Source organism: Argiope bruennichi, chromosome 11 (genome assembly GCF_947563725.1).
Source record: "Argiope bruennichi chromosome 11, qqArgBrue1.1, whole genome shotgun sequence".
NCBI lineage: Eukaryota > Metazoa > Arthropoda > Arachnida > Araneae > Araneidae > Argiope > Argiope bruennichi.
In genome coordinates, this window is record NC_079161.1 from 81,429,523 (window position 1) to 81,447,561 (window position 18,039).

At 29.0% G+C, this 18,039-nt stretch overlaps 1 protein-coding gene across 1 annotated transcript in view; it reads right to left on the reverse strand.

The window, feature by feature from the left end:
• Nucleotides 1-1,495: 1,495 nt before the first annotated feature.
• Nucleotides 1,496-18,039, reverse strand: part of LOC129957210 (protein obstructor-E-like) — a 39,439-nt gene continuing 22,895 nt past the window's right edge. Inside the window, exons 2-5 of the mRNA XM_056069433.1 lie at nt 10,186-10,413; nt 8,034-8,219; nt 4,103-4,304; nt 1,496-1,665 (exon numbers count right to left, since the gene is read on the reverse strand). Coding sequence (XP_055925408.1) covers nt 1,644-1,665; nt 4,103-4,304; nt 8,034-8,219; nt 10,186-10,413 — 638 coding nt within the window. The 3' untranslated portion in view covers nt 1,496-1,643. The remainder of the gene's footprint in view (nt 1,666-4,102; nt 4,305-8,033; nt 8,220-10,185; nt 10,414-18,039) is intronic.

Consider the following 18,039-nt stretch of genomic DNA (forward strand, 5'->3'; position numbering starts at 1 on the left):
ATTGAGTGTAAGAATTCGAAAATTGATAGACATAAAAGAAAACAAATACACGCTCATATATATGGGGGGGGGCTCTTTTTTACTAGACAATAGAACAAATAAATGCAGCGGTAGCGGCGGATACTATGACTATACTATTATATTAATCTAGCTAAAACAGCTGATCGTTGGAAACTATATAGCATTGTTAAAAGTCCGAAAGTATAGCTAATAAGATTAAAAAAATAGCTATAATTTCATATTTAATGAATGCTATGTAGATAGTTATGCTTTCATGTTTATGTTATGATTCTTAACTAAATTTAATATATTTTGCATCAATAAATTAAGTTTCTAAAATGTCACAAATGCTTTTTCTTATTTTTATATATATCCCAATGGGAAAATTACGAAGAAATTTTTAAAAAGATTTTTAGATACCTCTAGCTTGCTATTCGGAATACGACAATATTATTGTTATTGAATTCAGGAATTAGAATTTGAAAAATCTTAACTATACATTATAATCTGTAAAAAAAAAAAAAAAAAATCTATGGATTGAATTCGTGATATTTCTCATTCCAAATATCACCTTGGTAAGATTCTGATAAAAAAAATGAAAATTTTTGTTAACCTTAAACATTAAGTAGCTACAGAATTTTGAAACATGTTGTATATTACACACAATAAAAAGTATTTGATTATGGAAGTCAGTCTATCACATGTTTTCCACTATGGTTCTATAATCTCGCCTACTAATTCTTCAATTAAATTGTGCAGATAATAAACAAAATCTTTTTTTTTTTGTAGCTTTCAACAATAATAAAGATTACACGTTGGTTGAAAGAATAAAAACAATTAGAATTGTATTAAAAAGACAGAAAAAAAATATTTCAAATATATCATAAAATATATTTTTCAAATTAGCAAAATTTAGGATAGAATTTTACGAGGGCTAAATTGGTATAATGAAAAAAAAAACATTTCTTTTATTTTTAAAATGCTATAAAGAATTTTTATGCGATGTCATTTTGAGAAGTTATCGTAGAAAAATTTAAAATTCCATTTAGTTTCTAATTAATTAAAATTTCAACAAAATCACAAGGAGTTGCACGTTTCGAATTTCTAAAATATATTTCTGTCAATTTCGGTAATTCTAGATCCAGGAACGTGTGTGTGGAGTACAGAGCACACACACACACACACGCATGTTCTTATTTATTATTAACAAAGATTCAATTTTTTTGAAATATGAAAATTCAAATCTACTTTCAATTTCAGAGCAAATTTCGTACGTTAACTTTAAAAAAAATGAAAATGTAACTGATGTCAAATAATTCTAATTAATACAATGCAATGCAGAAAATTTGGTACCTGATATAGAATATTAGAGTTTGGATTTTATATGAATGGTAAATAATTTTAAAAATCATCCTCAGTTGTTTAGGTCATGTCTGAGTTAATTAATAGCCAACTACTTTATTTCATTTTCTACATTGCATAATTATTTAACACATTTAATTTTAAAACAATTTATTTCTAGAAAAACAAAAAGTACATATCTTTTTTTAGATTACTTGACAAACAATACACATAAAACACAAACATTTAAAGGGCACTGAGGTTTCGTAGAATCTCGCTTCCAAGCTTCAGGTCATGTTCGTTTACTTCTTGTAACGCAGATTGCTGTAATGAAAGAAAATATGTGTGAAAAAAAACATAAAGCTTAACATAAAAAAATTCTGTTTATCTTATAGGTCATCTTAATAAAATTAATTTAGTCCTCCAATCGACCACAATCAATCACCAAACTTAAAAGTTTCCATACGATTTTGACGCCAAACTCTAGAATAGGGAGCCAATCTTAAACATACATACACGCCACAGTGATGCTATAATAACAGCAGCAAAATATAAAGTTTCGCTTGAGAATCATTCAGTTTTCTTTGTGTAAGGTAGTAATTGAAATTTTGAAGTTTGCCATATTTGGCAATTTATCGATTAAAAAAACTTATATTGTGTATATCTAACAGAATTGCGATTAACGGAGAGTTATTTAAATATCTTTTGCTAATATATTGTTATATTGATGGTTTTAAATAAATTCTTCCATAGTTTTGTAATATTTAGTTTCAAATTGACAATAATGGGAAGGTATCACTGTAAATACTTATTTACTGTCCTTAGTGTATCACTGCGCCAAGGAAAACAGTTTTAAATGGGAATCTAATAAATTAAAAAACACATCGGAATGCCAATATATCTAACTTCCATATATCAATAATTTCTATATATTGAACATTCATATATCGAAGATTTTTACGTATCGAACTTCCACTTATCGAAAACCTTTATGTACCAATTTTTTTCCTAGAATCTTGAATTTTCAATAGAAAAATTGATTCTTATAATCGAATAATGCTTCTACATATGGAACAAAACATTCCGCATGAAATACAAAGTTATCTAATTGATTTCTTCCATCAAAAGGAGTATAAATGAAGAAAAAACTGTTTCACCGATTCTTCCTGCAATAAAAGATTTTCGAAAACTGGTAGTTTCTGACGTAAGCACAATAAACATTTGTTATTGAATCATATGATATTCTTAGTTTTTGTTCCAAGAATTCCTATCCTACCTTGGAATCATGTTTTTTACTTTAAATCAGTTTAAGTTTCTTATACTGAGTAAGACTTTAAATGAATTCTTCAAGAACCAATGAGAAATTAAGCTTAGCAAAAGGCATAGAAATCAGAAGGGAAAAAAAAACATACAACAAAGAAATTGCCAAAATGTGTCAAATCAATAACTTTGAAAAATCTTTGTACATTTTTAAAATTTGCCTTTTTCGATAGTTTGATACTTTTAAATTTTCTTTTATCCTAAAAAACGCCCAATATAATTATTGTTTAAAAGATGAAACATTTACAGTATTAATTTCTGTGAAATTAAAATTTCTATATATTGGATTTTCTATGCAACGAATTTTTTTCAGCAATCTTAAAATCCGATCTATAAAGATTCGACTGCATTTAATTTGTTTAAGTATAATTTAGTATTTAATAGCAATGATAAATAATCTGTGTATTAAAATACTATTTGCATGTAGTTAAAACATTTTAACATTATGAAGTTTCTATAACAGTGAAATGAAAGTCACTTAATAAGAAATATCTCCTGCTATACAGGAGTGAAAGCTATTTAATGCTGCGGTGCTTCTATTATAATAAAAGAAAGTTGTTGAATATTATCCAGCTCCTACTACAGAAAAACGGAAACAATTTGTCGTTTTGGATTTCTGTTATTGTGAAACGGAAGTTATTTAACGCTATTTAGTCCTGTTATAACGAAACAGAAGTTATTTAACGCTATTTAGTCCTGTTATAACGAAACAGAAGTTATTTAACGCTATTTAGTCCTGTTTTAGCGAAACAGAAATTATTTAACGTTAGTCCTGTTATAGCGAAACGGAAGTTATTTAACATTCTGGAGTTCCTACTAGAGAGAAATAAAAATTAATTAATGTTATGTGAACATCTATCCACATGATCCATTATATGCATTCCAAAAGGGAAATGATATCTCAATATGTTGTTATGCTATTTAGTCCTGTTATAGCAAAACGGAAGTTAGTTAACGTTATTTAGTCCTGTTATAGCGAAACGGAAGATATTTAACGCTATTTAATCCTGTTATAGCGAAACAGAAGTTATTTAACATTAGTCCTGGTATAGCGAAACGGAAGTTATTTAACGTTCTGGAGCTTCTACTAGAGAGAAACAAAAATTAATTAATGCTATGTGAGCGTCCACCCACATGACCCATTATATGTACCCCAGAAGGGAAAAGATATCTCAATATATCATCAAGTTTTGTAATTCTCAAGCTGCAACAGCAAGGTTGCCTTCAAAATACCATTTTTATGCAAGATGGTGTACCACCTCATATTACTTGAACAGTTTGTATTTTCTTACATTCCTTACTATATAAATAGCATAAATACATATTTCATTTTCTAATATGATGCAGTCGCTTGTAGCTTTCTATGATGTATCGTTTTTCATTGGAGTGTGACTGTGCAGTTCATTTACAAAGTCACTTATATTATGAAAATTAACCTTACCAGTCTGGCACATTTTCTAATGCATCGCAGGTGTAGGTTTCAAGATTGAAGGCTGATCCATATCCGCAGTTGAGCAACCTGGGCTGGTCGTTGACGCAGACGATCAGTTTTTGGCAGTCGTTGGGGTGGGGGTATCTTGGGAAGGGGTAGAATTTGGAAGACAGGCCAGTAAGCTGGGATGGGCACTTGAATCCGACGATGGCTGTGAAAAGAAGCAATTCAATACTAATGCATGAAAACGAAACTAGGATAAAAACTAAAAATGTATTCACAAAGGAATTAAACGTCTGATTAACAGGTTCAGAAAGTTGTAAAGTTTATATTTACATACTTAAATGAAGGTACGCCGAGAAAATTATATATATATATATATATATATATATATATATATATATATATATATATATTTGTGTCGAATATAGGGGACATTTCCCTGTTTGTCCCCTAAACAGTCATAAACAGTGACATTTCTGCACTGCTTATGAGCACTTACCTTGTGTTCCTGTTTGCAAAAAATAGAAGATTCTACTCAAGAAAAATCAGAAACAGTTTTCTTGACTAGTCATCCATTTATTTTTTATCGATCCATCCCTCATTTTTACACACTTTCTGATACGCAATTTCATATCATGGTTACGAATATTTCTTCAAGGCAATAAAAATTATTGTCTTCATAAATTACTTATTTGACAAGGAATTATATAACAAGGTTCATATAACCGTTCATATAACTCGCTAGGTTTCTGCGTCATCGTTAAAATAAATCTGCTCTGCTTTTCCTCGGTAGCTACTCACACTCCACGTGAACGTCTACTTTTCTTGACTGCCAAGCAAACAAGAAATCTTTTCTGCATAACTTTTAAAACAGCGGGAATGCACTGCCATCTGGGGTTAGGAAGGGGAATTAATCCTAACAATTTTATTAGTAAAATGATACATTTGAAATTTGACCGCTTATCTTGAAAAGCAAATCGAATAAACAAATATACAAATTTTGCTAAATTGAGTTGGATTTTATAATATAGCTAACTAGTTCATATAACCGGATTTGGCTCAGATTAAAATCTTTTCATGCATGAAAAACTAATTTAGTATAAACGAATTAGTACGTAAAATCTAATTTAGTTTAAAATATTGCAATATATAAAATGCAATTATCATTTGAAATGTTTTTAAATTAAAATTAGATTATGAATTGAATCAAGAAATTTTTAGAAACAGCTGACAGCTAATTTTTTTCATAAATTTTTGATATTTATTGTACTAGTATTGCAAATTTTGATAAAAAGTACTGAAATATAAGAAATATTTTAAAAATAATTTGAAGCAATGATTGATTTTTCATTAATAAGAAACATAAAAATAAATTTAATCAGTCATAGTTCCTTAAAAATTGTTACTGGTCCATTTTTAAAGTTTTCTTTTAGAATTTTACTAATGAGTTTTGCCAGCAGCTCTTCATATGTATTCTTGTTCTTCAAGAATAAAAAAAAAATCATTTACAATCGAAAGTTTTACTTTCTTTTCTTTAATTATGGCGGTAGACAAGCTTGTTTTTATATGTCATTAAAGCATTACTTTATATCCAATAAAATCATTTGTGAATCGATATGTATATAAATAAATTATAAATTTTAAAAATAATGATAGTGATATTAAAAATCCTATTGCCTTGCAAAGAAGTGTATCTACGTCTTTCCTGATATCAAAATCGTCTGCATTTATTTTTTTAATGGAAAAATTGCACAGAAAGGATATTATTATCGTTAAAAAGACCAAATTTTGAATTTTCAAGATAATTTAAAAACAGTTTTTCGAGAATAAGTTCTTCCAAAGTTACTGCAGAAAAACGGCTAAATTTTAATTAATTTCAAATTGATTTAATAATTAATTAATTTTTTACTTTGAAAAGTTGACTGTAATCTTTCTCTTTTTTATGAATAAATATGCATAGTTCAAATGAATTCGATCAAATTTTTTAGAAGTAAATGGTAAAAACATCCATAAATAGCCACAATGACTTTTAGTTATGTTATGATGACTTTTTTTAAATTTTATTTATATATATACTACATGGCAATTAAAACTCATTAGAACTTAGGAATTTAAATCACTTTATTTTAATTACTTAATCCTGGGATTTGTTCATATGAAAATAGAAATAAATATTTCGATATTCATAAACTTAATTTTGTAGAAATTTCTTTAGCTATAAATATACATCTAAGCGTATTGAACGAAATTCGATCAAGAATCTATATTCTTAAATTCTATGACATAATTCAACCGATTTAGAAATGATGAAATTCAAAACTATTCGAACGATCGTTTTGATCGTTATGATGAAATTCAGAACGATTCGAATCAACTAGACTTTATCAACGAAATGCAATGCATTAATTATCTATAGGAAAATAACAAATCTAGATCAAAACTTTATTAATCAGGTTAAGATAGTTAGTCTGGTCAATCAAAATAACACAAAATACTAGTTAACCAAGATAATCTATATTCTAACCGAAAACTGAACTATAATCATGACATAAAAACGTGACACCCTTTCGATAATCATCTTGAAAAATACAAAATAGGTTTTTAACTTATTTAATGCTATTAGTATTAAATTATTCCATGAGATCAGTTGATTTACAAATATATTGGTATCTATATCAACATCATAATGTTTATTGATTCATGACATAATTGCAGCTTCAAGTGCTGTTTCGTGCAATTAAATACGATGTTCAACCCATTTCGGAAAACGAACCACGAACTAAAACGATTGTAGCAGTCTAATTTCACACGAATAACAAGTTATCATGTTTGTGTATGCATAGCAAAATTAAATATGATAGCAATAAAAGTTTATGAGGGAAAGGAAAGTTATAAATGAGGGAAGTAAGAAAATAAGTAATTGGATTCCTTTTTTCTTTAATTTTCTTGTATACAAAATACAGAGGAAGTATTGCAATCGTCAAAAACTTCAAACTCGAGATTTTGACGAATCATCAAGTTTAAAATCTCTTTGGGTTTGAAAAGCGCATTATTATTTTCTCGAGTACGAAGTATAGAGGAAGTATAGTAACAGTTAAAATATTCGAATTAGAAATATTGGCGAATTTTCACAATTCATACCATCCTGAGTTCGAAAAACACATTTTTTGAAAAATGTCCGTCTGTCTCACTGTGACAAAGACAACTTAAAAATATTTCGAGCTGGATGGTTGCAATTTGATACATGGTATTTACATCAAATTTGCAAATTTCTGTCAGTTTTTGTGTAATGTCTGTCCAGAGGAAGTCCGTGTGTATAGCGGCTGTTCGAATACGATTTAACAAGATAATAATGTATATGGTTCAGTACACAGATTCAACATCTATTGTGTAGACATCTGTCAAATCTTGTACCAAATTCAGCAGCGGATTGACTGTCTATCAGTCTATAATTTCAGAAACATGTAAAAGCTAGAATTAAAAAACGCAGTAACTTAAATATATCAAATTTTCTAAGGGATTTTTGTGACTAGATATGCAGCCTCGGATCAAATTTTTGTTTCAATAGATTGAGAAAATCGTGTCTAAAACACAAATTTGATTTTTGTATACTAATAATGAAAGCCAGGATACTATTACTCGCCAAATAACTCGCCAAGGATTGCACCATAGATTGAGTAAAAATGTTAAATTCATGTCAGTGATCGATATTTCGTAATTATTGTTCGCCAATGCCATGTAAAGTAATCGAGGCCTTATATGAATTCAACAGTGTTATGTAGACAAAGGGAGATAACAATTTTATTGGAGAATATGCGAGAAAGTCTATATCTATAGGACTTTATCTATTATATCTAAACTATATCTACCAGATAATTGAATCACACTATATAGTATTTGCACTGCAAGAAAAGAGTTGGTCAAGATGAGATTTTACCTTCACTGTCACATCCAGGTACTTGATCGGGCCAGATGCAAGAGTGAGTATCGTCATTGTAGGCCAGACCTTCTTCACAATCGGTGATGTTGGGCTCACCCCATGCGCACCTGATGTACTGGGTGCAGCTGCCGGACGGGAAGATACCAAACCGGTAGGGACAGCCTGGAGTGCTGATGGGTGGCTCTAAAAGAATAGGATTTGAATCAAACACTGAATCAAGGTTTATAAATAAAATTGACGATGATGCTTTAAAAGTTAAGGACTGGGATGATAGTTGGTGTAGAAGGGACATAGCCAGAATTTAGTATGCCTTTCACAAATTCTCATTTAAAAAGGTAATATTCTGGTAGAATACAGAAAGTCTCGGAATTTTGAAAGCTTAAGTGCTTAGCAAATAGTGAAGCATTATTTATTTACGTAAAACACAAATATGTATTGAGTTCTGGGTACATAAATTCTGCAGAGGATCTTAGTTGTAAAGATTTCAGGATCATTATTTTCTTGCAGGAAGTTTCTATCTCAGAAATATGATAATATGCTTAGGTTTTCGTGTAACGTTTAAAGGATTAAGGGGAAAAAACCCATTGTCTATATAATAATGACTTGCAGGCGAAACGGAATGCTTTGTTAGTACAAACAATCCAAATTTAGCAATTTCCAAAATAACATTATATCCTAAACATTAACATTATATCAAGGAGATTTTCAGATCTTCTAGCCGGAAGTCCCCGGCTCCAACATCCGTTAATATACATTGGTTTTAATCTAAAACATGAAGGTTTAAGAGAAATGTTATTGTCAACTCAAAATGTCTGAACATTGTTTTAGGTAATAAAAATACAAATGCAGCTATTTCCAAAACAATACTTTTTATAGAATAAACTGATCATAATATATCCTTATTTTGCTTGCTACTTTCATTTTATTTCCTTGTTGAAATTCGAATACCGAGAGATCTGAAAATTAAGCCACGCCTTGTTAATTGGAGCGGTTCCATACGATTTTAACACATTCTTTTTCCATTTTATCTCAACAGTAGGTTTATTTATTATTTTCTTTTTGCATTCTCTTATTAACGAGATAATATATCTTCAATTTTTATAATATAGTTTTCAACTTTTTGTGTTTGAGTATAAACGATAAAGCTTTGTTAAAATCAAAATCGACTTCAAGAAATTTCTAAATAGCAGCTACAATATACTATAGCAGGCGATATGTGAGTAGAAAGTCCAGAAAACGTGAGTTGTAGCGCGATCTGTCCGTAAACGTGCGACACAAAACACGAATAAACTCGTGTAATCCACTCACAATGTGTTAAGTAAACATCTGAACCTTTACTTACCAAATATTTTGAATTATATTAGGATCTGAATGTAATAGGGTGTGCAAAATATGAGTAAAAATAGTGAAATCTATGCGCAATGTGTGACGTAAACATTTGCAGACAATTTTACTTTCTGCACTTCTTGCATAATCTCAAAATCTGTATTAAACAGTGGGTTCACAAAACACGAATACACTCTTGAGATCTATACATAATATGTTAAATAAATATCTGCACCAATACTTCCCAAACTTTTTGAATTATCTCAGAATCTATATGTAATAGTTGGTGCGCAAAACACAAGTAAACTCGTGAGATCATATTACAATGCATTATGTAAACATCTGAAAAGACACTTTTACTTTCCACACTTCTTGGAGTAGCTCAGGATTTGTATGAAACAATTGGTGCACAAAACACTAGTTAACTCTTAAGATCTATACATACTATGTTAAATAAACATCTGTTACCGTAATTTCATTTTCTAAACTTTTTGAGTGATCTCGGAACAATTAGCGCAAAAAATACAAATAAACTCGTTATCGTTCTACAGTGTGTTGTGTGAACATTTGCCACTGTGATTTTTGTCTCTAAAGTTTCTATATTATGTGACATACAGATTATAAGACTTAAGATTAACGTATGGTTTCTCGGCAGGCACTTCAGAATACAAATCTCTCAAAATTCCAAACACTCGCTGAAAATCAGCCATTTTAGATGGCTACCAGAAATGGTAGTAAATGACTTTTAGGATTACAACAAAAAATTGTTATAATTACATTTGGCGAGAAATCGTTGCTACCAAAATACCAATTAGTTGCTTACCAACAGTCTTCTCTCCACAGTCTACCTTCCAGTAGAATGTGCAGAAGTCGTAGACAGGACTCTTGTCATCGAAGACTAGACCGTTAGGGCACTGCTCGTGAGAGAAAGTTCCATTTTCACACTTGTAGTATTGGTCACAAGCGGTCTCGTGAGGCCAGCCAAATACACCGATCTCTGGACAACCTCCGCTGGGGGGTGCGGCACCATAGCCACCTGCTTGGGGTGCGCCTATTAATAAAAAAAATATGAGTTGTTAGACAAAAACTGAATTAAATATATGAGAATTTATTTCAAAATTAAGGTAAATTAACTGCCCTGTATATAGAAAACACTTTGATGGTTCTTGAGAATTATTGATCATATTAAATCCATATACTTTTCGATATAGAAATTTGATTGCAGTTGTTTCTTTCGTTTGTTTCACAGAATATATAATTGTTTAAAATAAATTTTAAGAAGGTTTCATTAAGTACTTCAATGTACTTTTATTAACACAGTACTTCTAGTACAGTTAAGTACAGTCTCAACCATGCTTATAAATACTATATTTTTTAAAAACCAATTTATTTTAGATGCCAATTGGGACTAAATTTTTCCTATTGAAAGAATAATTTGAACTTTAGCTCTGTTATAATTTAATAAAAATTTGCAAGTCTTAATATGAAGAATTATGAAGATGTCAAAAAAAGGGATTGGAAAACAACTTATAATTTTCAAATTCCAATACTTGAACGAAGTTAATTTTAAAGAATCGTTCAATATCTAAAAGCAGTTAAAAGGAAATAGTTATCATGAGTTAAAATTAAGTCGAGTTATTGATACAATTAAATGTTGGAGACCCATAAGTGCTTCCACAATATTTTGGCCATATAAATCGAAGCTTTGAAACTATTATCTGTCTAACTAAACTCAAGATGGCTAACGCGGATAATGTTTTGAGGAGATTTGGCGACAAATTCCTATGAGACAACATAATTCAATAAAGTCAATTAAAGAATTCTTTAATTAATATGATAAACAGGCAATAAAAGTTTCTATTAAATTTTATATTATTATAGCTAATCTTTTGGCGATATGATAAACTAAAACCATGGTTTTAATTGGCGAAGTGGAGAATAATTGGCGAAGTGGAATCCCATCAATATTTGATTATTTCGCATTTCATCTTTTGATTGCAAATTGTTAAATAAACATGATCGAGTGCGTAATTCGATTCTTTTTGGATTGGCATGAAAGTCATAAAAGGGGCATATGAGTATTATTTTTAAATTCTGTTTTGGAATGGCGGCCATTTTAATGATTTCGATGTTTGATGAGACATTGACGAATTTGGCGCCATTAAAAAATTTTGAATCCTTTTGATAATGGCGAGATACATAATTGTATATATGATGATAAAAGCAGTCATTTAACTGGATTTATTTCATACTGATTGAAACATATTTACTTGTAATCTTGTTAATACAGCTAAAAGCAGCCCATTTAATTGTATTTTTGTTAATACTAACAGAAGCATATATTTAATTGCTTTTTTTTAATACTGAGAAACACCGGTATTATATGTAATTTTATGAATACCAATAAAAACAAAGACTGTTGAATTCGTAAAAATAAAGGGTTTTTTTTTCCGAATTCGAGGTCCACCGCTCAGAGGAAAACTAGCATAACTTGATACAAAACTTACAATAATCCTTTTACAGTATGACATTCAGATGATTGCTTTTACATATAAATCTTGACAAAAAATATATAATGATATTTCTCCAAAAACGAGACTTTATAACAATATGGCTCCTACATAACATCGGAGAAAAATAACAGTCCTCCAAAAGCATATTTTTGATGTAATTTGATGTAATCTTAATCTTCACTAACTATTTTATATACAAATTGAAAGTAGAATGATTTATCTTTTTACTGACATATTTTAACTTTAAAAACATTTCATGAATTTATCGTGCATAATCAACTCATAACATTCCAATTCATTTAAGCAGCTTTTACAATAAATCTTTCAAAACCGCAATGGAATTCCTTCACACCTGTATAATTCTCCAATGAAATAAAAATCGGAAGGCATCCAATATTTAGTGACCCACATTTATATTCAATTAGCAGAATTCGCTTTTATTTTTGCCATAAAAACTTCTAAAAATGCGAGAAAAATTGTGATGGTGACCTATTTCAAGTGGACCATCTGATGAAAAACAAAGCGTTTCTTTAAAAGACAGGTTCAACATCCTCGCAATCTGATTTTTAAAAAAATGAGTGCCATAAATTCAGAGACCGTTGGCTGAATAATCATCAAGATAATTTCACATGATTATTCGTTGCTTGACTTCTCTTAGAATTATAATTTTTTAAAATTATGAAAGATAGTAAAACAAAGCGTTTATGAACGCCGTAAATGTAGGCCACGAGGGAGATTTTGTTTTTGCAAAGTTGAGGAGTTTTAAACCATTTTTAGGGCTAGGAATTCATGTCAAGGTGCTGTCTTCTAATACATATTCAAAGAAATAACCCAAAATTTCTCTTTGTAATTTCTTGAAGCTTTTATTAATATTAGGTACTTGCATGCATTTTGATTTTTTTTTTCACTTTAAAAAGGCATTTATTGAGAAAAATTGGTACAACATATATCAATCAACTATTTTCCATCATTTTCTATATAGTTTTTACTATTTTCATCTAATAAATTTTGCAATCGATTGTCTTCGAATTTTTTTGGTCCTCCCGGCCGTTTTTTGTCATTGACATTAAAATAATCTATTTTAAATCGTTGACACCAAAACCTACAATGATATGATATGACAGAGCAGCATCACTATAAATTTCTAAAAGTGTCCGATAGGTTCCGGCAGCAGATTTTTTCAAATCAAACAAAAAAAAATCAATGAATGTCGAAAATGCAATTTGGAGCATTCCATACACTAAATAACTCAATAATACTAAATGGAAAACTTTCAAACTGATAACAATAAAGTAATAGTAAATTAGTAAAACCCAAAACCATTGTAGCTTTATTACTTTTTTTTTATTATTTGTCGGTTATTACTTTATTATTATTATGTCGTTGTTTACTTTGCATGTTTACCAATAGATGTCGCTGATTAAAATACATGCAAGCACCTAATATAAAACCACTTTAGTATATTTTCAGTAGCATAATAATCGATGTCTTTTAAATGAGAATACGTATAGTGATATATACGCATAGTTTCTGATGCTTTAAATATGGTATAGTCATAAGTCAATTCATTTAAAAATTTGAAAGTAAAAGTTTGTAACCAAAATGTAAAAACACGACAATTTTTTTTTATATAGGAATGTAACCCTCTCGTTATGACCAAGAGTACGTGGATGAGAAGTTATCGTTTAAATAAATAAGATCTTGGTTCTCCTGGAAGAATGATAGTAATGTTGTCGTTGATTAATACTCTTGTCATGGATGGGGTAAATGAGTGAGGCTTTCTGCGGGATATGCTCGTAATATTTGCATGGGTCACAGAGCTTGTGTAATTTGCTATCTACTTATTCCTCATCCTATATAAATACATGCATTTTAACTCTTAGATTACCTGAAGATAAATCCTCAAAAGGCCTTTTTATTTTTTCTTGTATATAGATATACTTATCTCGTATAATAAGCATAGTAATCGCCAAAAGATCCGAATTCGAAATTTTGACGGATCTCCACGTTTTAAGCTTCTCTGGTCTCGAAAAGCATATTTTTGGAAAATGTCCGTCTGTCTGGTTGTGACAAAGATAGCTCAAAACCGGAAAGTTGGTATAAGTTCTTAACATCAAATTTGCAGGTTTCTATCAAATTTTTAAAAAAATCTGCGCAATGAAAGTCTGTTTGTCGTCATGTTCAAATATAAGCTGAACGATACCTACAAAACAAAGAGAACCTGATGGATGAAATTCGGTACACAGATTTGATATCTATAGTGTAAACAACCACCAACGTTTTAGCCAAATCCAACTACAGGTTGACTCTTTTCGGTCTGTACTTTCAAAAGCACGCGATAACTAAATAGTAATAACGCGATATTAAAAGTAGTAAGTAAAGTAAACGCGAAACAAAATAAGTAAGTAAAGTCGTAAATATAATAAATAAAATAGTCAATGACTTAAATATATCAAATTTGTTTTGAGATTTTGTCACTACAAGTGCAGTTTTGCGTTAAATTTTGGTTTCAATCGGTTGAAAAAGAGGCGTCTAAAACACAAATTCGACTTTTGAATATTGTAACGCATGCCAGGGATTAATCACCAAATAACTCGCCAAGGATGGCACGATAGATTCTGTAAAAATGCTAAATCCACGCCAAAAGTTAATATTTCGTAAGTATTGTATGCGAATGGTGTGTAAAGCATTTTCTGGCATGACAAGTTTATTAGAGAGTATCGGAGAAATTTTTGAAGAGATAACTTCCGCCGGTTAAAATAACGATTCTCTCTGAAAAACGGAAAACGCTTCATTCACTTTTTTTAAATCAGTGAGTAAAAACATCATTGGTATTTTTTGACTGCTTATGGAATTGCTTATTCTTATTATATTTAATTTTTAGAAATAAATCTAGCCACCATTTTCGAGATGATACAAAACGAAACAAAAAAAATGTTTTCGGAATAATTAGAGCAAAAACAAATTATATTTGAACAGAGAATGAAATCCAGTTATCTTAATAGTATAACATCTGTACTAGACAGCAGGTAAAAGATTGGATTACTGTGACCTTGCAATGCCTGGGTTTCTCAACAAGAAATTTCTATATTCAATACCAGATTCTTCTAATGTGAGCCGTTGTACGTCTGAAATTTTATGCACATAATACATAGAGAGAACAAACGTTCTTCATAAGTTTACTACGGAAGTTTGAGTTATCGAAGTATCGGTTCAGATGTCGTTCTCGACATCTGAACAAAGTTGAAAATGTCAATTTTTATCCCAAAACAGTTCTCCTGTTGTCTTGAAATAGAACGTTTGTGAAGCTAAACTAAACTAAGAGGAATTTTTTACAGTATAGAATTTATAACACCGTAAAGATAAGTCTATTAATCATTAAATTCAGGTTTTGAAAGGAAATGTTAGATGCTATCGTTTCAAATATAAATAAAATATCATTTTCATATTTTCGATCTCATTTATAAACTAGCAAAATCCGCCAGACCTTGCCTTTGACGTCATAAATGTTACTAAAACTAAAAAACGTAATAATATAAAATAAAGCTTTAAAATATTGATTTGCGCCTTCATTTTTCTTCGTTTTTGTCTGGTGAACTCCAGACGATAAAAATCAAAACAAACAAGTGGAAATGAAGATGCGTTAAAAATAGAGCGACGGATAAAATATTCTGAAAACGATAAACCATGCTATTAGAATTTATTTATCTAAAAATATTTTCTTCTTCTTCTTGATTTTGGCTCCTTGCCAAAATAGTAAAAAAAAAAAAAAAAAAAAAAAAAAAAAAAAAAAAAAAAAAAAATCAGAGAATATGGTAATTATCAGTGGATCGTTAAAGAAAATCTTTGAACATATCAGAAAAACACTTAATTAAAAATCAGTAAATGAAGGTATCTTTAACGTTCTTCTTTTAAATTAGAAAAGTTTGAATTATCGCCTCAAAATATTTGAAAATGAAAACGGAATGGAAAGTTGGCTGCTTCAATTTTACTTTAATTCTTAAAAATTTTTGGAAAATATGACACATTTTTAAAAAATTTCCAGAATTCATTAACAGTATTTCAATTTTTATATCAGATGTTTGAAGCCGCACAGATTATTTTCCTAAAATCATCAGAAATGATACTACCAGCAAATACCTGTAGAAAATGTAAACAATTTTCTGTATTAAATCTTGCAATTCGGGTTTAAAATCTATTGTATGAAGCTATTAAAATTTTGAACACTATTACGATAATTTTTGCGTAAAATTTTAATAGCTGCAAGTGTGATAGATTTGTCTGATCAGAAATACATACACAATTTTTTTTCATACCAACAAATTTACCAAAATATCAAAATTCATTTTATACTAGTAAGCAAAAAACTGATCCTATAAGAAACATCATAGAAGACAAATTAATAAGTTTTCTTAACATACTGAATATCAGAAAGTGAAAAGTTTTAATTATTTTTATGTATTTTTTTAGCTCACTTGCTAAAAATTATAGTGCGTTATTTTATTTTCATGAACTTGAGTTAATTTAATCATATTATCAAAATTTTCAATCGATTTGAATTAATCATATTACTATCTAAGATTTAAATTGCATTGTAATACTTGCTTATATACTCGGCCATTACTAGTGATTAAAATATATTCACACTGATTTTTAAAAAAATAATATTTAATTTTTTATATAAAAATTGCTTTCGTATAGAATATTACAATGCACAGAATCTTTTTATCGATTGCAATTATATTTTTAATTAAAATAAAGATGTCGCATGCTCCAAATTTCTTTAAATAACATAGCTTTTCTGAAAATAACAAATCGTACCAAACGATTTTTTAAATGAATTAGAAATTCATTTCTTCCATTAATAATAAAAATTTTCTGAGAACTAAATAAAATTATATTTAATATTATGAGTGGCAACGTGATAGCAAATATGTAAAAATGCTTTAAAATATAAATTATATTTTCACTCAGTAAAAATACCAATACTAAAACTAAATAATCTGTACCCTTTATATTACTTTTTTTTTTACTTCGTGACAAATAAATGATCAATCATATTTTATTAGTAAAAAATTAACTATTTAATTATTTATTACGAACATTTTTCTTATACTTCATCGTATTTATGAACAACATTAAGTAGTGAATTCAGCAGCTGATTTTAGCTTTTTTTAAAATTTTTACTTTTAGTTAGATGTATAAAGTTATAGGTAGAAATTATATTTTTAAAAATGATTTGTATGCCAAAACCAGTCTAATATTTTTATAGATTTCGTGCGACTAAATAGAAGTTGGTATTGGACTTTTCAATTCCTTTTTGTAGTGTTTCTTGCTTTTGCCAATTTTCTCATAAAAGATAGAAGTTTTATAATTGTCAAAAAATTCGGCTTTGAAATTTAAATAAATTTCCACTTTCCCTGAGTGGGAAAGATACAGTTTGAAATTGTTTTTGTTTGAACAACTGCTCCTATAGGATTGTGAACACAATGGACCTTGCACCACTAATTGATTTTACTAACAAAAAAAGCTTTTTTTTTTAATTCGAATGTGTATATATTTGAATATTAACGCAAGAGTTTCTGAATATTTCGTTTCTATCAATCCTTAGCAAATTGAGATTTCTTTTTTAATCTCCTTTCGATCAAATAAAAAATAAGAATAATGAAAAAGAATTACTTAAGACTCAACAGTATTTAAGAACGAATTACTTTTTTACACATTTCATTTATAAATTCAAAATAGATAAAATAAAACCTTAAATTATGATGATATTATCAGCGATTTTACACTAAAATATGTTAAATGGTGATGAAATGGTTATAATCCTCTAATATTGAAATAAATCTTATATAGGAATATGCAAGGCCTATATTGACAGTGTAATATATAAGCCTCATCCATATATTTTAAAGAATTCTTACTGTCCACAGATAATTGAAAGAATTGCTGATGTTGAAAATAAAATATCGAAAGACTTAATTGTTTCGATCAGCATATCCAGAAAATGTATCGGATATGTATTATGTATTCTGTTATTAATCGGAATAATATATTTAGTTGCAAATGCAAAGCCCTTTTTACTTATCTTGCCTCTATTATAAAAACCACGGCTGCCCAAATTATCAAATCCCGCTGTTCAAAGCACTCATAATTTATTAAAC